The sequence below is a fragment of the Rhinoraja longicauda genome, chromosome 4, assembly GCF_053455715.1.
Source record: "Rhinoraja longicauda isolate Sanriku21f chromosome 4, sRhiLon1.1, whole genome shotgun sequence".
Taxonomy (NCBI): domain Eukaryota; kingdom Metazoa; phylum Chordata; class Chondrichthyes; order Rajiformes; family Arhynchobatidae; genus Rhinoraja; species Rhinoraja longicauda.
Window position 1 is genome coordinate 93,153,115 of NC_135956.1, and position 22,593 is coordinate 93,175,707.

General features: G+C 48.4%; 1 protein-coding gene across 1 annotated transcript in view; it reads right to left on the bottom strand.

The window, feature by feature from the left end:
* The window catches only part of tg (thyroglobulin), a 179,016-nt gene that overhangs the window by 8,399 nt on the left and 148,024 nt on the right, over positions 1 to 22,593 (bottom strand). Inside the window, exons 39-40 of the mRNA XM_078398459.1 lie at positions 11,405 to 11,583; positions 6,190 to 6,297 (exon numbers count right to left, since the gene is read on the bottom strand). Coding sequence (XP_078254585.1) covers positions 6,190 to 6,297; positions 11,405 to 11,583 — 287 coding nt within the window. The remainder of the gene's footprint in view (positions 1 to 6,189; positions 6,298 to 11,404; positions 11,584 to 22,593) is intronic.

The following is a 22,593-nucleotide window of genomic DNA, read 5'->3' on the forward strand; positions in this document are numbered from 1 at the left end:
CCTCCTGTGTTGATCTGTGTAATCTGTAACTCAAAATGTCACTCGTACCTCCTCCAACACTCCACCCCCAGTGAATGAGACAACCTAACCTTGGAATAAAGACACAGCGTGCTGGAGTAACTCAGCGGGTCAGGCAGCATCTGTGGAGAACATGGATAGGTGACGTTTCACAGAGTGCCGGAGTAACTCAGCGGGTCAGGCAGCATCTCTGGAGAGAAGGAATGGGTGATGGTTTGGGTCGAGACCCTTCTTCAGGCTTCCATTCTCTCCAGAGATGCTGCCTGACCCGCTGAGTTACTCCAGCACTTTGTGTCCATTCTTGGTCTAAACCAGCATCTGCAGTTCCTTCCTACTGATCCACATTCCTGACCACTGCAGCAAGCCACGTTGTCAACTGGTTTATGTCTGTACTGATTTGAATCTTTTATCTTGCCCGTGCCATTAATCAACTTTAATGTGATATTCCCAGAGTTAGAATTCCCAGAATTGCTTCCCAGAGAGTGAGCGTTTGACACGAGAGGCTTGCAGTCTCTGGGTAACTGCCACATATTCCAGCTACACTTTGCATCCTTCAATGGGCCTCAGAATGTCGGAACATTCATGCAGCACGTTTACTGCACCACGCAACTGAAGTATTTTCAGTCTTGGAGTGAAGAATAACTTTCCCAGCGGCTGGGAATTTTGGGAATTATCTACTAATTTCTGGCCTGACTGTTCTTCAGATTGTTGCGTGAGGGGTGGTGGGATGATAGACTGAAGATGATAGAGTGGTCTGAAGAAGGGTCCCCACCCAAAACATCACCCATCCTTTTTTTTCCAGAGACTCTGCCTGACCCGCTGAGTTACTCCAGCACTCTGTGAAACGTCACCTATCCATGTTCTCCACAGATGCTGCCTGACCCGCTGAGTTACTCCAGCACTCTGTGAAACGTCACCTATCCATGTTCTCCACAGATGCTGCCTGACCCGCTGAGTTACTCCAGCACTCTATGAAACGTCACCTATCCATGTTCTCCACAGATGCTGCCTGACCCACTGAGTTACTCCAGCACTCTGTGAAACGTCACCTATCCATGTTCTCCACAGATGCTGCCTGACCCGCTGAGTTACTCCAGCACTCTGTGAAACGTCACCTATCCATGTTCTCCACAGATGCTGCCTGACCCGCTGAGTTACTCCAGCACTCTGTATCTTTTTTTGTGACCATCACATGTCTACATTTGGCCAGTTATTGGTCTGTTCTGGAGCACCTCTTCCCGATGTTTGACTGTAATCCTTCTCTCTCTCTCCCCACCACTGACACAAAGTACAGACACTCTCCTCTGTCTATGTGAGGTTTATTAAAATAAATATATTAATATTTGAAGTATAAACAATACCACGGTTAGCTCGGTGCAACCAAAGTGGGAAGGTTCTGAACCTGTGGAGTTAGGAGTTGCACTCTTGGGTTGGAGAGTTTATTTAGTTCAGGGAGTTAGCCATGATCTGAACATTTGGTGACTCCACACCAGGCCATCATTCCCCACAAACCTCATTCACAACCACATCCATCCAACCTCAGAAGGAAAATAGTAATTAACGTTATTTATGGTTCCTACACAGATATATTTAGACATCTTTCCACCATCCTTCATTGGCAGGAGGGGATCGAGTTGAAATCAGGCCCCAAATGATATTTACAGAATCTTGTCTATTTTTCTGGCCTTCTTCGTGTGACTGGATAGTCACTGATATTCACTGTGGTGTGAAACAAGGACTCTTTGATAGAGTGAGATGCACAGTGATGCATGGTGCCAGCTGTGGCCAGTGTGGAGGGGAGAGCATCCGTGAAGGATGCAAGCTTTGTGTGAGACAGAGCCATGAACAGAACCTCCTGCAACGGGCCAGTGTTCATCTGTCCCCCATAGGGTGGCCAACTGTCCCGTATTATCCGGGACATCCCGGATTTTGGGCTAAATTGGTTTGTCCCGTACGGGACCGCCCTTGTCCCGTATTAGGCCCGGGGGGCGATTTAGGCCCGGACACTGTAGGTCCAGATACTCTAGGCCCGGGGGCCGCTGTAGGTCCGGACACTGTAGGTCCTGACAGTGTAGGTCCTGACAGTGTAGGCCCGGACACTGTAGGCACGGACACTGTAGACCCGGACACTGTAGGCCCGGGGGGCGCTGTAGGTCCGGACACTGTAGGTCCTGACAGTGTAGGTCCTGACAGTGTAGGTCCTGACAGTGTAGGCCCTGACAGTGTAGGCCCGGACACTGTAGGCCCGGACACTGTAGGTCCGGACACTGTAGGTCCAGACACTGTAGGTCCAGACCCTGTAGGCCCGGACACTGTAGGTCCAGACACTGTAGGTCCAGACACTGTAGGCCCGGACTTTGTAGGTCCGGACACTGTAGGTCCAGACACTGTAGGTCCAGACCCTGTAGGCACGGACACTGTAGACCCGGACACTGTAGGCCCGGGGGGCGCTGTAGGTCCGGACACTGTAGGTCCTGACAGTGTAGGTCCTGACAGTGTAGGTCCTGACAGTGTAGACGCGGACACTGTAGGCCCGGACACTGTAGGTCCGGACACTGTAGGTCCAGACACTGTAGGTCCAGACCCTGTAGGCCCGGACACTGTAGGTCCGGACACTGTAGATCCGGACACTGTAGGCCCGGACACTGTAGGCCCGGAGGCTGCTGTACGCCTGGACAGTGTAGGCCCGGGGGCCGCTATAGGTCCGGACACTGTAGGCCCAGAGGCTGCTGTACGCCTGGACAGTGTAGGTCCGGAGGCCGCTGTAGGTCCGGACACTAGTTCGCTGTAGGTCCTGACAGTGTAGGTCTGGACAGTGTAGGTCCGGAGGCCTGGGCATCATCTGACGGAGGTTGCGTAGCAACCTGCCTCCCGGCCCGGGCGACCGCTATTGGTGGAGCGGGAGCACGTGGCCGCTGGCTGGGTGAGGTCACGGGCGCGGGGCGGTGACGCCACCTTGTCCCGTGTTTGGGAGTGAGATAGTTGGCAACCCTAGTCCACCAACACCACACAACAACCATCCCTGCTCATTACACAGGTGGCAGGTGTAGCTTGCTGAGGTTTCTCATAAGTTGGTTCGTCTAAACCCATCCATATACTCCTTGTGTCCAGTTCTAGTAATTCTGCATCACATTTGTTTATTCGAAAAAAATACTTGACAAAGTCTTTCAATCTCATTCTGTAAACATCAATGAACTCGACAGACTCATGAGGGCAAAAGGTCACAAGTGATAGGAGCAGAATGAGGCCATTCGGCCCATTGTCTACTCCGCCATTCAATCATGGCTGATCTATCTCTCCCTCCTAACCCCATTCTCCTGCCTTCTCTCCATAACCTCTGACACCCGCACTAATCAACAATCTATCTATCTCTGCCTTAACATTATCCACTGACTTGTGGCCTCCACAGCCGTCTGTGGCAAAGAATCCCACAGATTCACCACCCTCTGACTAAAGAAATTCCTCCTCATCTCCTTCCTAAAGGAACGTCCTTTAATTCTGAGGCTGTGCCCTCTGGTCCTAGACTCTCCCACTAGTGGAAACATCCTCTCCACATCCACTCTATCCAGGCCGCTCACTATTCTGTACGTTTCAATGAGGTCCCCCTCATTCTTCTTCAGAATGGAGATGAGGAGGAATTTCTTTAGTCAGAGGGTGGTGAATCTGTGGGATTCTTTGCCACAGACGGCTGTGGAGGCCACAAGTCAGTGGATATATTTAAGGCAGAGATAGATAGATTGTTGATCAGTGCGGGTGTCAGGGGTTACGGGGAGAAGGCAGGAGAATGGGGTTAGGAGGGAGAGATGGATCAGCCATGATTGCATGGCAGAGTAGATGTGATGGGCCGAATGGCCTGATTCTGCTCCTCTCACTTATGAAAAGAGAGGTGCACCCAGGGACATAGTTTGGGAGTATATGAACTGCAGGCTCGGAGAGAGAGAGGGAGGTCAAACAGTTCTCACTGAGATGTGCAATAAACACGGTTGTGATTCAGAAGGAAACGCAGAAGGGAATTCTGGGAGAATGTAGGCGCAGGAACGGCAGGCACTGGGTTACAAAAAAAGACACAGAGTGCTGGAGAAACTCAGTGGGTCAGGCAGCATCTGTGGAGAACATGGATAGGTGACGTTTCACAGAGTGCTGGAGTAACTCAGCGGGTCAGGCAGCATCTGTGGAGAACGTGGATAGGTGACGTTTCACAGAGTGCTGGAGTAACTCAGCGGGTCAGGCAGCATCTGTGGAGAACATGGATAGGTGACGTTTCACAGAGTGCTGGAGTAACTCAGCGGGTCAGGCAGCATCTGTGGAGAACATGGATAGGTAACGTTTCACAGAGTGCTGGAGTAACTCAGTGGGTCAGGCAGCATCTGTGGAGAACATGGATAGGTGATGTTTCTGGTTGGGACTTTCTGCATTGATTTGGCCGCCAGATATCTCCTGGGGCAAGATGTGCACACACTGTGACACGAACACTGCTCCTTTTACAGTGAAATACACAGGGACTGAGATGTAAATAGTTCAGCTGGTGGCCAGGTATTGCATGGGTGTGACACAGCCACAGATTGCCAAATGACTGTTTACTGTGCTCACGGGGAACTAAAATAGATGTGGTGCCTGTGACCAACCCTCCACAGGCCAGGCTGGCTGAGGAAGGAGCAGGAACATCATCTGCTGATGGCTGTCACCACCCTTCGCCATTGAGTACCTCTATCCCAGTCTGACCACCCCATCCTTCATTCAATTCATAAAACCATCGCTAGATCATTCTCCTCACTGTGGACCAGATACCTCTCACATTGGCCACACTCACTGGCTTATAATGATAGCTTTATATAAACTTTTTTCCCTTTTGTTGCGTGCTAACCAGTCAGCGGAAATACAATACATGATTACAGTTGAACCGTTCACAGTGTGTAGATACAGGATAAGGGAATAACGTTTAGTGCAAGGTAAAGCCAGCAAAGTCTGATCAAGGATAGTCCGAGGGTCACCAATGAGGTAGATAGTTTAGTTTAGATATTCAGCGCGGAAACAGGCCCTTCGGCCCACTGGGTCCACGCCGACCAGCAATCCCCGCACATTAACACTACACACACTAGGGACAATTTTGACATTTACCCAGCCAATTAACCTACAAACCTGTACGTCTTTGGAGTGTGGGACGAAACCAAAGATCTCGGAGAAAACCCACGCAGGTCACGGGGAGAACGTACAAACTCCGTACAGACAGCACCCGTAGTCGGGATGGAACCCGGGTGTCCGGCGCTGCATTCGCTGTAAGGCAGCAACTCTATCGCTGCGCCACCGTGACCATCATAGTAGTTCAGCACTGCTCTCTGGCTGTGGTGGGATGGTTCAGTTGCCTGATAACAGCCGGGAAGACACTGTCCCGTGTTTAGACACCTCCATACGTAAGGTTCAGCCTTCCTCTTTACAGGCACGTTGCCATCATTTGTCAACGCACTCACGTGTTCTCAGGGAAGGAAGTGGCCCCGTAGCCTAGCGTCCATGTGGCGGGGCTGGACACTGGACGTGTACTGAGATAATTCTGCTACCACCACCATCTACTGTATGTGGTGGCTCCCACTGATTGGCGCCGGAAGCTTTTGCCATTTTCCGGACGGACGATGACAGCGATGTAACATCTGGAACATGGATGAAGGACACGGAAGAAGAAGAAGGGAAGCTGTCCTGACTTGATAAACGTAGCAGGGAACTAACTCCAGTCTCACCCAGGGACATCCTCTCAGTTGTTTTACACAGCTAGTGTCTCAGGTGAGAAACAGACGCTGGTGCAAATGGGTGATAAATACCAGTCCCGACATGTTACATAGAAACATAGACAATAGGTGCAGGAGGAGGTCATTCGGCCCTTTGAGCCAGCACCGCCATTCATTGTGATCATGGCTGATCATCCACAATCAGTAACCCGTGCCTGCCTTCTCCCCATATCCCTTGATTCCAATAGCCCCTAGAGCTCTATCTAACTGCCTTTTAAATCCATCCAGTGAATTGGCCTCCACTGCCTTCTGTGGCAGAGAATTCCACAAATTCACAACTCTGGGTGAAAAAGTTTCTTCTCACCTCAGTTTTAAATGAATGTTCACTTCTTGTAAACTAATAAACACACAGTCAGGAAGATTCTTCAAAGTCTGGCTGTAGATTCCTTACCTGTGCTGAGAGAGGGTTGTAGGTGTGTGGTACATGAAGACATTGGCACCTGTGTTCTTTGACCAGTGATCAGCCATCTGTATAACAGGGCAGGTGATGAAATAGTCCCTGTGAAGGCAGGACAGAGACAGTGTGGTCAGAAGCTGCAAACACTGTACGGGAATGTACGAGGAATCATTCAGAACCTTGGGGGGTGAGAGAGAGAGAGAGACACACACACACACACACACACACACACACACACACACACACACACACACACACACACACACACACACACAACTACAAGAGAGCACGGACAGAACAAGAGGGAATACACTCAGAGATCAGGAGAAAAGTTAAAATTAAAAAGGCGTCACGGTGGTGCAGCGGGTAGAGCTGCTGCCTCATAGCGCCAGAGACCCGGGTTCCATCCCCACTATGGGCGCTGTCTGTACGGAGTTTGTACGTTCTCCCCGTGACCTGCGTGGGTTTTCTCCATTTATTGATGTTGCAGATCCTTTAGAGAATTACTAACCATGTCCCTCTGTTATCTCACATCTATCCTTATTTTAATGCATAGATATCATCTGCCAGGACGTTCAGTTCTATTACTTTAAACAAATTATCTTGTAAATGTTGTTTTGTTATTTCTCATCTCATCTGATGGCACGTTGTTTTCTCTCCCTAATCAAAGTTATTCCTTGCTGCATGTAGTTTTTATGTTTATTCCTGGTGATCTTGTAAACATCTGTAAAATCATTAGGGGAATAGACAGGGTGAATAACCTAGAATGGGGGAATCAAGTGCCAGAGGACATTGACTTCTCTAACTTCAGATAGTCCCTGCTTTCCCTCTCTATCCCCTCCCCCTTCCCAGTCTCCCTCTAGTCTTCCTTTCTCCAACTACATTCTATCTCTGTCCCGCCCCTTCCCCTGACATCAGTCTGACATAGGGTCTCGACACGAAACGTCACCCATTCCTTCTCTCCACAGATGCTGCCTGACCCGCTGAGTTACTCCAGCACTCTGAAACATCACCTATCCATGTTCTCCACAGATGCTGCCTGACCCGCTGAGTTACTCCAGCACTCTGTGCCTTGCTAGGATTTAAACCAGCATCCACAGTTTTCTTTCCCACACCCCCTCCATTCCCTGCTAAGTTAGTGTGAAGAATGGAAACATTCTCTTCACACGGCGGGTCGTTGAGGCAGGGACTATAAACTACACTTAACAACATTACCAACATTAGCTACATTCTCCCCATAGCCACTGACACCCTTAGGTGCTGGATGTGTGAGGCCTGTGAAGAACCACCCTGGTCCATGCCTGAGTGTCTTTCCACAATACACATACAACCCATCACCCATAATGTGATCAGTAGTTTATATCAGCGCTTTAATGAAACACTGAAATGACTTTCAAAGGATCTACTTATAATTAATGGAGTCAGTCGGGCGGCACAGTGGTGCAGCGGGTAGAGCTGCTGCCTCACAGCGCCAGAGACCCATGTCCATCCTGACTACGGGTGCTGTCTGTATGGAGTTTGTACGTTCTCCCTGTGACCTGGGTGGGTTTTCTCCGGGTGCTCCGGTTTCCTCCCACACTCCAAAGACGTGCAGGTTTGTGGGTTAATTGGCTTGGTGTAAGTGTAAATTGTCCCTAGTGTGTGTGGGATAGTGTTAGTGTGCGGGGATCACTGGTCGGCGCGGACTCGGTGGGAAAGGGCCTGTTTCCGCGCTGTATCTCTAAACTGATAATTCAGAGGACCTCTCCTTGGGCAATATTTATTCCACAATCAGGCTGATCTGGTGGTGATCATGTTGTTGTTGTTGTTGGTGGAGTTGTGTGCTTGTCAAATGATATTAGTTAAGTCTCAGTGCCACTTTTCCTTCCTTCTCTTCCCTCTCGCGAGTCTTTATATCCACTGCCGTGTGGGTGCAGTATTGAGTTGAAGTTTCACGTTACTAAGCTTCTATCATTGATGCTGTTTAGTGCTGTTCCCTTGTGTTTGCAGATTGCACCTTTGTCAGTAACTATCAGAATCGCTGGTTCCATCACACAACCCTCAAGAGACAACATCGCCTGGTCAAACTGAAACGTCATTAATCCATCTGACCGTATCTTTCTCCTGTGACGGTCCCACATTTTGTTCCATTTAATGTAAAATTAAACAAGATTAACTCAACAACATGAACTCACTCACTCACAGCCAGGAAGTGATGGCAATGGAATCATTACCCAAATAATATCATTTTTTCTACAATGATAACAAGGTTTGATCTGCAAAAACTGAAGCAGATTGTATTTTGACGTAAACCACAGCAGATATCTATTCTAAATATAGCAGAGACAGTTCTCATGGACACAGGCGTTTCTGCCTATTTTGCCCGTAAACAAGTCTCTTACAGTTTTCATTTTGAATGAATCATTCGACATACACACGTATGATCTTTTCACCCATGATCATTGGTTACTGTCCATGTGCCAGTGCACTTCAACATAGAACAGTACAGCACAGGACCAGGCCCTTCGGCCCACAATGTCCATGCTGGACATGACCCCTAGTTAAACGGATCTCACTGACTGCACGTGATCCCGATCCCTGGCAGGTTAGTGTAAAGCATGGAAACAAGCCCTTCACATGGTGGGTGTGTGGGACAAGCTGCCGAAAGGAGGTAGTTGAGGCAGGGACTACCCCAACATTTAACAACATTACCAACATTGACAGCATTCTCGGAACCTGTGATCCATATCCCTCCATTCACGGCCAACTTAGTCTAAAGCTTGGAAACGCCCTTCAGCCAACCTCATCTGTGTTGCCCAATGATATCCTTCCTGTAGCAGATTGACTAAAACGGAACACAATACTCCAAATGTGGCCTCAGCAACGTCTTGTACAACTGTATCATTACCCCTGTACTGAACACCCTTACCGATGAAGGTCAAAGTCTACTTTACAACCCTATCTACCCGTGACACCATTTTCAACAAGTATCTGCACTCCTAGATCTCTCTGCTCTACGACAAGGCCCTGCCATTTACTGTGAAGGCCCTGCCCTGATCAGGCCTCAAAATGCAACACCTCGCACTTATCTGCATTAATCTCCGAGCCAATCTTCAGCGTACTTGCTCAGCTGATCAAGATCCTGTTGTGATCTTTGACAACCATCTTCACTATCTACATTACCACCCACTTTAGTGTCATTTGCAAATGTATTAACACTGCCTTGAACGTTCTCATCCAAATTGTTGACATAAACCACAAACAGCACCGAACCCTGAAGCACACCAGTGGGTCCATCAGTCTGAAGAAGGGTCTCGCTCGACACAGAACATCACCCATTCCTTCTCTCCTGACATGCTGCCTGACCCGTTGAGTTACTCCAGCATTTTGTGTGCACACCACTAGTCACAGGCCTCCAGTCCGAGAAGCAAACATCCACCATCACCCTCTGATTGCTTCCATGGGACCAGATCTCCATCCATCCATCATTCATCCATCACTCCCTGGATCCCATGAGATCTAACCTTCCAGAGCAGCCTGCCATGCGGAACCTCTCTTGTCAAAGGCTTTGCTGAAGTCCATGTAGACAAGGTCTAGGCTTTCCCTCATCAAACTCTTGTTACTTTAGCAAATAAACTCAATCAAATTTGCAGCACATGGTTAGAAACATGGACAATAGGTGGAGGAGGAGGCCATTTGGCCCTTTGAGCTAGCACCGCCATTCACTGTGATCATGGCTGATCATCCACAATCAGTAACCTGTGCCTGCCTTCTCCCCATATCCCTTGATTCCACTAGCCCCTAGAGCTCTATCTAACTCTCTTATAAATCCAACCAGTGAATCAGCCTCCACTGCCCTCTGTGGCAGAGAATTCCACAAATTCACAACTCTCAGGGTGATTTTTTTTTTCTCACCTCAGTTTTAAATGGCCTCCCCTTTATTGTTAGACTGTGGCCCCTGGTTCTGGACTCCCCCAACATTGGGAACATTTTTCCTGCATCTAGCTTGTCCAATCCTTTTATAATTTTATACGTCTCTATAAGATCCCCTCTCATCCTTCTAAACTCCAGTGAATACAAGCCCAGTCTTTCCAATCTCTCCTCATGTGACACGCACAGAGCCAAGATGGCTCTCACTACTCAGGTGCAGGGAAGTGGACACCACTGGCAAGTGGCAATGTGCTCTAGGGCTTTCTCAGCGTGGTTTACGGACAACTGAAGAGCTTCAGAGTTGGGGCAACTTGTCCACTCTTTTTCTCTTTCTTTTCAACAACTATTTACGAGGATGTTGCCAGGACTAGAGGGTGTGAGCTACAGGGAGAGGTTGAGCAGGCTGGGTCTCTACTCCTTGGAGTGCAGGAGGATGAGGGGTGATCTTATGGAGGTGTACAAAATCATGAGAGGAATAGATCGGGTAGATGCACAGAGTCTCTTGCTCAGAGTAGGGGAATCGAGGGCCAGAGGACATAGGTTCAAGGTGAAGGGGAAAAGATTTAATAGGAATCTGAGGGGTAACTTTTCCACACAGAGGGTGGTGGGTGTATGGAACAAGCTGCCAGAGGAGGTAGTTGAGGCTGGGACCATCCCAACTTTTAAGAAACAGTTAGACAGGTACAAGGATAGGACAGGTTTGGACGGATATGTGGGTCTAGTGTAGCTGGGGCATGTTGGCCAGTGTGGGCAAGTTGGGCCAAAGGGCCTGTTTCCACGCTGGGTGACTCTATGACTAGGGTGGCATGGTGGCGCAGCGGTACAGTTGCTGCCTTACAGCTCCAGAGACCCGGGTTCGATCCTGACTACGGGCGCTGTCTGTATTGAATACATAGAAACATAGGCAATAGGTATAGGAGGCGGCCATTGTTAGGGTGCAGGGATCGCTGGTTGTTGTGGACTCGGTGGGCCGAAGGGCCTGTTTCCGCGCTGTATTTCTAAAACTAATACTAAAACTAGACCTACTGTTGTAACCAGGGAGATACAGTGGCCAGTTTACATCAGCTGCATCAAAATCAGTCATCTTCTTTTGATGTTGGTTGAGTGGTGTGGCCAAACAGAGCCCAGAGTTCTCTACACCACAGGTGTGTGTGGGGAGATGCACAGTGTTACCTACACTACAGGTGTGTGTGGGGAGATGCCCAATGTGGTCTACAGGTGGGACGGAGGTGTGGGGAGATGCCCAGTGTGGTCTACACCACAGGTAGGGCGTAGGTGTGGGGAGATTGTTCTCACTTACCGGGTTGCGTTGCCCAAGGCCCAGGAGAGGGCAGCATAGTCGTCCAGTGACCGTTGCTGTGAATAGAACCAGGTCACGGCATCCTTGAGCAAGGAGGAGGCTCCTCCACCCAGTGATTCCTGCAGAGCTCTGTACAATGCTGTCTCACCGTCTGGGCCTCCAGGCTTTCCTTCAGATCCCTGCACAGTCGGACAATAACAAATAAACATCTCTGTAATCCCTCCAACATTTCAACATCAACCTGTCATTTGGTAAGTTTGAAAATAGCCTTGTACTGAATAAAATTAGAAATCTCAGGTCAAAGTCAAATTGAATCATGTCTGGTAGAGCTGCTGCCTGCCAGTGCCAGAGACATAGATTCCATCCTGACCTCAGGTGCTGTCTGTGTGGAGTTTGTACGTTCTCCCTGTGACCACGTGGGTTTTCTCCGGGTGCTCCGGTTTCCTCCCACATCCCAAAGATGTGCGGGTTTGTAGGTTAATTGGCCCTCTCTGTGTGGGGAGTGGATGAGAAAGGGCTGTGCTGGCTCGAAGGGCTGAATGGCCTACTCCTGCACCTATTGTCTATTGTCTATTGTCTATTGAAAGTGGGAGAACAGAACTAGTGTGAACGGGTGATCAAAGAGTTCTGAAGGGCGATAATTGGACTCCAGGATCAATGAGTGTCAGTAGCTAATCAATACCCTGAATCAATACACCACCTCAGCAGTGCCCAGCAGTCCCAGAATAACGAGGCCACTTGCATAGAAACATAGAAACTTGGAAAATAGGTGCCCTTCGAGCCAGCACCGCCATTCAATATGATCATAGCTGATCATCCACAATCAGTACCCCGTTCCTGCTTTCCCCCCCATATCGCTTGATTCCGTTAGCCCTAAGAGCTAAATCTAACTCTCTTGAAAACATCCAGTGAATTGGCCTCCACTGCCTTCTGTGGCAGAGAATTCCACAGATTCACAACTCTCTGGGTGAAAAAGTTTTTGCTCATCTCAGTCCTAAATGGCCTCCCCTTTATTGTTAAACTGTGACCCCTAGTTCTGGACTCACCCAACATCGGGAACATTTTTCCTGCATCTAACATGTCCAATCCTCTAAGAATTTTATAAGTTTCTATAAGATCCCCTCTCATCCCTCTAAATTCCAGCGAACACAAGCCCAGTCGATCCATTCTTTCATCGTATGACATTCCCTCCATCCCGGGAATTAACCTGGTGAACCTACACTGCACTCCCTCAATAGCAAGAATGTCCTTCCTCAAATTAGGAGACCAAAATTGCACACAATACTCCAGGAGTGGTCTCACCAGGGCCCTGTACAACTGCAGGAGGACCTCCTTGCTACTAAACTCAAATCCTCATGCAATGAAGGCCAACATGCCATTAGCTTTCTTCACTGCCTGCTGTACTTGCACGCTTACGTTCAGTGACTGATGCACAATCACACCCAGGTCTCGTTGCACCTCCCCTTTTCCTAATCTGATACCATTCCTGCAGGAAGGAACTGCAGATGCTGGTTTAAATCGAAGATTGGTGTGCACACAAAATGCTGGAGTAACTCAGCGGGTCAGGCAGCATCTCTGGAGAGAAGAAATGGGTGACGTTTCGGGTCGAGACCCTTCTTCAGACTGATGTCAGGGGAGTGGGCGGGACAGAGATAAGGAGGTGTACAGATAAGGAAGTGTGCAGATAAGGAATCTATACACTTCCCTTTCTATGTACCCTCCACTCCACCGACATCAGTCTGAAGGCAGAGATGCTGCCTGACCCGCTGAGTTACTCCAGCACTCTGTGAAACGTCACCTATCCATGTTCTTCACAGATGCTGCCTGACCCGCTGAGTTACTCCAGCACTCTGTGAAACGTCACCTATCCATGTTCTCCACAGATGCTGCCTGACCCGCTGAATTACTCCAGCACTCTGTGAAACGTCACCTATCCATGTTCTTCACAGATGCTGCCTGACCCGCTGAGTTACTTCAGCTTTTTGCGTCTATCTACCATTCAGATAATAATCTGCCTTCTTGTTCTTTTGTCCACAATTTCCCGTGGAACACTGGAACTTGGTGAGGTAGGGATGGGTTCAGGGTAAATATCGATCGCTGTTCCCTTCTCATGGTGACCAGGAATACTACGTGATGTAGGGTGGCAGTCAAACATCGTTCCTGACGTACAGACACTTTTAAAACATGTTGTAATGCAGTGAATAATGAAGGATGGTGAGACATTGGACTTGGCATTGAGCTGGCAGCTGAGAACAGCAAAGGTCAGATTATAGACGCAGAAGTCTAGACAGGAATCGCTGGCAGAATGAGTGCCAGGACAGAGAGCAGACAGAGCCCGTGACCGTTCTGTTTATTCAGCAACGTGAAACTGTGAAACCAGTTCCAATGACGTTCCCTGGCCACTTGCTGGAACAGGGGCTCTAGATCTCCTCGATCACCCACTCACACTAACCCCATGTTATCACACTTTCTCATCCACTCCCTGCACACTGAGAGCAATTTACAGAGGGCCAATTAACCTGCAACCTGCACATCGTTGGGATGTGGGTGGAAACCGGAGCGCCCGGAGAAAACCCACACGGTCACAGGGAGAACGTAATAAACGCCACACAAGCAAAACAAGGCTTTCACTGTACCTCGGTACACGTGTCAATAATAAACCTAAACCTTTGTGTTTGGTCAAGATTCCAGCATCTGGTCAAACTTAGTTCCCAACATGGTTCCTTGCATCTGTGCCATTAACGCAGTAACTGTGGACCATGTACACAACCTTGAACTCGTATCACAGCTAGCTATTTACCCACCATTACAAGGCAGCCCATTAAATCTCCCTTTCACTCTGCACAGAGTTAACAGATTTCATATCGAAGGCATGATCACAGTGGCTCGAAGGGCCAAATGGCCTCCTCCTGCACCTATTTTCTATGTTTCTATGATCTGATGTGTTATTCTGAAAATGAAACATTGCTAGACAATAGATAGACAATAGACAATAGGTGCAGGAGGAGGCCATTCAACCTTCGAGCCAGCACCATCATTCATTGTGATCATGGTTGATAATTCTCAATCAGTACCCCGTTCCTGCCTTCTCCCCATATCCCTTGATTCCGCTAGCCCAAAGATTTCTATCCAACTCTCTCTTGAATGCATTCAGAGAATTGGCCTCCACTGCCTTCTGAGGCAGAGAATTCCACAAATTCACAACTCTCTGACTGAAAAAGTTTTTCCTCATCTCAGTTCTAAATGGCCTACCCCTTATTCTTAAACTGTGGCCCCTGGTTCAGGACTCCCCCAACATTGGGAACATGTTTCCTGCCTCTAACGTGTCCAACCCCTTAATAATCTTATACGTTTCGGTAAGATCCCCTCTTATCCTTCTAAATTCCAGTGTATACAAACCTAGTCGCTCCAGTCTTTCAACATATGACAGTCCCGCCATCCCGGGAATTAACCTAGTAAACCTACGCTGCACGTCCTCAATAGCAAGAATATCCTTCCTCAAATTAGGGATTCCACATTCCAGTCTCAGAGCTGTTATTGGACACATTTTATTGACTCCAGCATCGTGGACATTGGAAGTGAATACATTCAGTTTAGTTTAGTTTAGTTTAGTTTAGTGATACAGCGCGGGTCAGGCAGCATCTCAGAAGAACATGGATAGCTGATGTTTTGGGTCAAATCATTTCTGTCTTGACGTCAAACATCACCCATTCCTTCTCCACAGAGATGCTGCCTGACCCGCTGAGTTACTCCAGCACTCTGTGAAACGTCACGTATCCACGTTCTCCACAGATGCTGCCTGACCCGCTGAGTTACTCCAGCACTCTGTGTCGATCTTTGGTTTAAAGCAGCACCTGCAGTTCTTCAGCAGACCTTCCCTTTGCGTACGTACAGTGACTGAGCTCAAGATGGCGGCTGTTGAACATCATTAGAACCACCAGCATTTGACCCTCACAGAAAAGCTACTTGTTTCAACAGGGTGGCACGGTGGTGCAGCGGGTAGAGCTGCTGCCTCACAGCGCCAGAGACCCGGGTCCATCCCGACTACGGGTGCTGACTGTACGGAGTTTGTACGTTCTCCCTGTGACTGGCGTGGGTTTCCTCTGGGTGCTCCGGTTTCCTCCCACACTCCTAAGTTTGTAGGTTAATTGACGCTCTGTAAATTGTCCTCAGTGTGTAGGAGTGGATGAGTAACTGGGATAACATGGACTGAGTGTGAACGGGTGATCGATGGTTGGCGTGGACTCGGTGGGCCTGGTTCCATGCTGCATCTCTAAAGCAAGATAAACTGGTTGGATGGCTCAGAGAGTTAAAGGGTTAAATGACAGAGATTGTGTATGAGCAGGATAACTGTGGGGCACTGAGAGAGGTAGGAACTGCCTCCTCCAAGACAGCAACGGGTAGAGAATGATACGTGACACAACAGTGAGATTATCCACAAATTTACAACAAATGTAGGTCTCAGCATTCATCATCAATTGTACTCAAAGTTTAGAAACATAGACAATAGGTGCAGGAGGAGGCCATTCGGCCCTTCGAACCAGCACCGCCATTCATTGTGATCATGGCTGATCATCCACAATCAGTACCCCGTTCCTGTTTTCTCCCCATACCCCTTGATTCTGTAAGCCCTAAGAGCTAAATTTCTCTCTAGAAAACATTTAGAGTGATAAAGCCTATTGTTGATCAGCTTTGGGACCTGTTAGATATTCTGAACCAGCGACACCAGGAACTGCAGATGCTGGAATCTTGATCAAAATGCTACAAAGTGCTGGAGGAACTCAGCGGATCAGGCAGCATCTGTGGAGGGAATGGATGGGTAATTGTTGGGTCGGGACCCTTCTTCAGATATGAGATGGTGTCAGGCCCATTGAGGTGCTCTAGATCTTGTGAACCTTGGCCACAGGGGGAGATGATATCAATGATCATCTTAACGGAAATGAAACCAGAGCACAAAGGGTGAATTGCAGAGTTTAGGTCCCTCAGCTGAAAGCACAGATGCAAAGGTCTAGCAATCACAACCAAGAGTTGGCAGAATGTTGAAACAGATCTCAAAAAGTGAAAACAAGGAACTGTGAATGACTTTCCCAACGAGAGGCAGAATGACTTTCCCAACGAGAGGCAGAATGACTTTACCACAAAGACAGAATGACTTTCCCAACGAGAGGCAGAATGACTTTCCCAACGAGAGGCAGAATGACTTTCCCAACGAGAGGCAGAATGACTTTCCCAACGAGAGGCAGAATGACTTTCCCACAAAGATTTCAGAGTTTACTACCTCAGCTGAAGGGTTTTACACGGATCATGGGCGATGGGTCTGGAGAGGGACTGAGAACAAGGACAGGTATTTTGGGAATGAGCTTTGTTACTGCCACTATCCACTGGGCACTGAGTGACGGACAATCAGACACTGAGAGACAACACACGGCAACAACACGGCAACACACGGCAACACACGGCAACACACGGCAACACACGGCAACACACGGCAACACACGGCATGTATGATCAGAATAAAGTTATAGAATATAGAACATTAGAACATAGAACATAGAACACATAACATATAACATTGAACATGAAAACATAGAACATTAGAACATAGAATGCTAGAACATAGAACTATAACAGAAAACATTGAACATTAGAACACATAACATAGAACATTGAACATGAAAACATAGAACAATAGAACATACAATGCTAGAACATAGAACCATAACATATAACATTGAACATTAGAACACAGAATGTTAGAACATAGAACGTTAGAACATATAACAGAACATACAACTTCATTAGTGTGGGTTATGGGGAGAAGGCAGGAGAATGGGGTTAGGAGGGAGAGATAGATCAGCCATGATTGAATGGTGGATGAACTTGATGGGGCGAGTGGCCTAATTCTACTCCTATCCCTTCTGACATTATATAACATGTAACATTGAACATTAGACCATAGAACAGAACATTAAACATTGAACAGTACAGCGCAAGAACAGGCCCTTCGGCCCACAATGTCCGTGCTGAACATGATGCCAAGACCAACTCTAATCTACCTGCACGTGATCCATATCCATGTGCCTGTCCAAAAGCCTTTTAATTGCAACTAACATTATGTGGGATAGAGGATGAGAGAACAGCCCAGTGTCAGTCTGTAAATGCCTGAGGCCAAAGTAGATGAAGTGAGGCAGGACGATGTCTCAGATACAGTTGCCCTGGTCATAGAGTCACAGAGTGATACAGTGTGGAAACAGGCCCTGGTCATAGAGTCACAGAGTGATACAGTGTGGAAACAGGCCCTGGTCATAGAGTCACAGAGTGATGCAGTGTGGAAACAGGCCCTTCATAGAGTCACAGAGTGATACAGTGTGGAAACAGGCCCTTCATAGAGTCACAGAGTGATACAGTGTGGAAACAGGCCCTTCATAGAGTCACAGAGTGATACAGTGTGGAAACAGGCCCTTCGGCTCAACTTGCCCACACCGGCCAACATGCCCCATCTACACTCGTCCCACCTGCCTGAGTTTGGTCCATGTCTCTCCAACTTGATCTACCCTTGTTCCTGCGTCACTGCTTATTGTTGTCATGGGCAATGTGAAGTCGTGTGGTCTCCAGCTCTGCCCCAGAGCACAATGATTAAAGTCACAGTGTCATGCCACAATGATGCCTGATTTACAATCCTATTCTTCCAAAAATGGTCAAAACCGTGCTAAATTGCATTGGCAAATGTGATCATTTCACAACCCAAACCGTTGTCACTCTGTGTCCTTGTAAACACGTTGATGCAACAGGAGGGCAGTAAGGCCCACCAATGCCTTGACTTCCTCAAGAGCCTGACCACATGTGGCATGTCTCCAACTGGGCTTGTATTCACTGGAATACAGAAAGGGGATGAGAGGGGATCTCATAGAAAAATAAATCTTTCTTAGAGGATTGGACAGGGTAGAGGCAGGAAAAATGTTCCCCATGTTGGGGGAGTCCAGAACCAGGGGTTACAGTTGAAGAATAAGGGGTAGACCATTTAGGACTGAGATGAGCAAAAACTTTTCCACCCAGAGAGTTGTGAATCTGTGGAATTCACCGCTACAGAAGGCAGTGGAGGCCAATTCACTGGACGTTTTCAAGAGAGTTAGATTTAGCTCTTAGTTCTAACGGAGTCAAGGGATGTGGGGAGAAAGCAGGAACGGGGTACTGATTTTGGACGATCAGGCATGATCATATTGAATGGCGGTGCTGGCTGGAAGGGCTGAATGACCTCCTCCTGCACCTCTTTTCTATGTTAATAACTAACAAACCTCTACACTTGCACCATAGAAAGCATACCGTCAGAATGCAGCACAGCTTGGTTTAGGAACAGCCCTGCCCAAGACCACAAGAAATTGCAGGGAGTTGTTGATGTAGCCCAGCCCATCACACACACCACACTCCCCACCATTGTAGATGTAGCCCACACACACCTACACCTACACCACACTCCCCACCATTGTAGATGGAGCCCAGTCCATCACACACACCACACTCCCCACCACTGACTCCATCTACACCTCACGCTGCCTCAGGAAAGCAGCCAACATAATCAAAGACTTGATCCACCCTGGTCATTCCTTCTTCTCCCCTCTCCCGTCCGGCAGAAGGTCCAGAAGCTTGAAAGCGCGCACCACCAGACTCAGCAACAGCTTCTTCCCCTCTGTCATCAGGCTTCTGAACGGCCCTTCCATAAGCTGGGGTACTGTCCGATTCACCTCGACCCCATTGCGGACATTGGACTTTGTCTGTGGAACTGATGCGCTACAATGCTGAGAACTATATTCTGCACTCTGTATCTGCCCCTTTGCTCCACCTGTTGTACTTGAGTTTGATCTGATTGTACAGTATTATCAGATCTGATGGAATAGTGTGGAAAACAAGGCTTTTCACTGCACCTCACAACGCGTGATAAACATAACTGTGTTTCAAGTGAAAACTATACATCTTATATGCATATATATTCTTATATATATCGGTGGTGCAGCGGTAGAGTTGCTGCCTCACAGCGCCAGAGACCCAGGTTCAATCCTGACTACAGGTGCTGTCTGTACGGAGTTTGCACGTTCTCCCCGTGACCACGTGGGTTTTCTGCGGGTGCTCCGATTTCCTCCCACACTCCAAAGATGTGAAGGTTTGTAGGTTAATTGGCTTGGTAAAATTGTAAATTGTCCCCAGTGTGCCGTGTGTGCTAATGTAACAGGGATCGCTGGTCGGCACAGACTCGGTGGGCTGAAGGGCCTGTTTCCACGCTGTATCTCTAAACTAAACTAAACTAATTAAAGAAAATGATGGATGGTAATTTATCACCTTCCCATCTTTCCATTAATTTTCGTTTTCCGTTCATACGAGGGGTTTGCCACAGAGTTGGAAGTCCCGACATCAACTATTCCCAAGTGGGTTGCTGCCACTTCCACACAGGAGCCAGGAGAGGGTGGGACATCTCCTGTTGGGTTGTCTCTGCCGTTAGGGCACAGTGCCCACACTTGGCACATTGCCACGGAAACACAGGAAATAGGACGCAGAGAGTTTGGTGCATCAACAAACCGTGGCAAAGACAGTTCACTTCAGTTTGGTTCCCTTTATTGTCACGTGTACCGAGCGAGGTACAGTGAACAGCTTGTGTTGCGTGCTAACCAGTCAGCGGAAAGACAACACATGATTACAATCGAGCCGTTCACAGTGTACAGATACATGATAAGGGAATAGTGCAAGGTAATGCCAGCAAAGTCCAATCAAAGATAGGACCAGAGAGCCAACATGGCAATCTTTCCATATCTTGATTATTTGTGTCATAACCAAAGTCTGTAGTCTCTTTTTTGTTCTGGTTTATTTTCACCCACATGTTTAAACCGTAATGTTGTATCCTTATTGTTTCGATGTGTTTATGCTTTATTCTTAATTGTTAACTGTATGTTTGTGTTGTCATTTGTGAGCGGAGCACCAAGGCACATTCCTTGTATCTGCACATACTTGGCCAATAAACTTATTCATTCATTCATTCATTCATTCATTCATTCATTCATTCATTCATATCAGAGGCGATTTTAATGTTTCTGAATAGAAGGAACGAGTGACATTTCAGATCATGAAACGTCACCCATTCCTTCTCTCCAGAGATGCTGCCTGTCCTGCTGAATTACTCCAGTATTTTGTATTTATCTTTGGTGTAAACCAGCATCTGCAGTTCCTTCCCACACATTTTAATATTTTGTGCGTCACAAGTGTGCCGTTTCCTGGCAGTTGTCCAGGAACCATCGTTTTGCTTCAGCTCATTTCAGGAAGGAAAGAGTTTATCAGCACCTGACTGTGCAAGCATCTGTAACCAATAACTTGCATCAAAGCATCAAAGCCTTCCTGTAACCAGAAGCTCGAAAGCCTCCGCTCTGCTAATATGCTCCACACATGTTCCTCTGTGGGATCTCAGCGCTAGCAGCCACTGGCAAAGTGTGGACTCATGCGTTTTGGTCGTAGGAACAAAGGCGTAGACTATTTTCTAAATGGGGAGAGAATCCAGAAATCAGAGGTGCAAAGGGACTTGGGAGCTGGTGCAGGATTCCCAAAAAGTTAATCTGCAAGTCGAATCGGTAGTAAAGAACGCAAACTCAATGCTACCATTTATATCAAGAAGACGAGAATACAAAAACAGGGGTGTGTGTGATGCTGGGGCTGTACAGGGCGCTGGTCACAGGGGTGTGTGTGTGATGCTGGGGCTGTACAAGGCGCTGGTCACAGGGGGGTGTGTGTGATGCTGAGGCTGTACAAGGCGCTGGTCACAGGGGTGTGTGTGTGTGTGTGTGTGGGGCTGTACAAGGGGCTGGTCACGGGGGTGTGTGTGATGCTGGGGCTGTATAAGGCGCTGGTCACAGGGGGGGTGTGTGTGATGCTGGGGATGTACAAGGCGCTGGTCACAGGGGTGTGTGTGTGTGGGGCTGTACAAGGCGCTGGTCACAGGGGTGTGTGTGTGTGTGTGTGTGTGGGGCTGTACAAGGGGCTGGTCACAGGGGGGGTGTGTGTGATGCTGGGGCTGTATAAGGCGCTGGTCACAGGGGTGTGTGTGATGCTGGGGCTGTACAAGGCGCTGGTCACAGGGGTGTGTGTGTGTGGGGCTGTACAAGGCGCTGGTCACAGGGGGGTGTGTGATGCTGGGGCTGTATAAGGCGCTGGTCACAGGGGTGTGTGGGGCTGTGCAAGGCGCTGGTCACGGGGGTGTGTGTGATGCTGGGGATGTGCAAGGCACTGGTCACGGGTGTGTGTGTGATGCTGAGGCTGTATAAGGCGCTGGTCAGGCCGTATTTGGAATATTGTGAGCAATTGTGGGCCCCATATCTGAGGAAGGATGTGCCGGCTCTGGAGAGGGTCCAGAGGAGGTTTACATCAATGATCCCAGGAATGAGTGGGTTAACCTATGATGAGCGTTTGTCAGCACTGGGCCTGTACTTGCTGGAGTTTAGAAGGATGAGGGGGGACCTCATTGAAACGTACAGAATAGTGAGCGGCCTGGATAGAGTGGATGTGGAGAGGATGTTTCCACTAGTGGGAGAGTCTAGGACCAGAGGGCACGGCCTCAGAATTAAAGGACGTTCCTTTAGGAAGATGAGGAGGAATTTCTTTAGCCAGAGGGTGGTGAATCTGTGGGATTCTTTGCCACAGACGGCTGTGGAGGCCACAAGTCAGTGGATATTTTAAGGTGGAGATGGATTCTAGATTAGTGCGGGTGTCAGGGGTTATGGGGAGAAGGCAGGAGAATGGGGTTAGGAGGGAGATAGATCAGCCATGATTGAATGGTGGAGTAGACTCGATGGGCTGAATGGCCTCATTCTGCTCCTATCACTAGTTCTGACCTAATGACTATTTGCCAAACTGGCAGACAGCAAGTTGAGGAGATATTCCCACGGAGCCTGAGACACCAGGAGTGGAGGTTGGAACACAGACAGCCTGTGGGGAAAGACCACTCCTCCTGGCAATGGCAGTGTGTGGATGTGAAACATAGAAACGTAGACAACAGGTGCAGGAGGAGGCAATGAAACTTGTGCAATGACCAGGTGGGGGAGGGATGGAGAGAGAGGGAATGCAAGGGTTACTTAGAAAACATAGGAACATAGACACAGGTGTAGGAGGAGGCCATTCGGCCTTTCCAGCCAGCACTGTCATTCATTGTGATC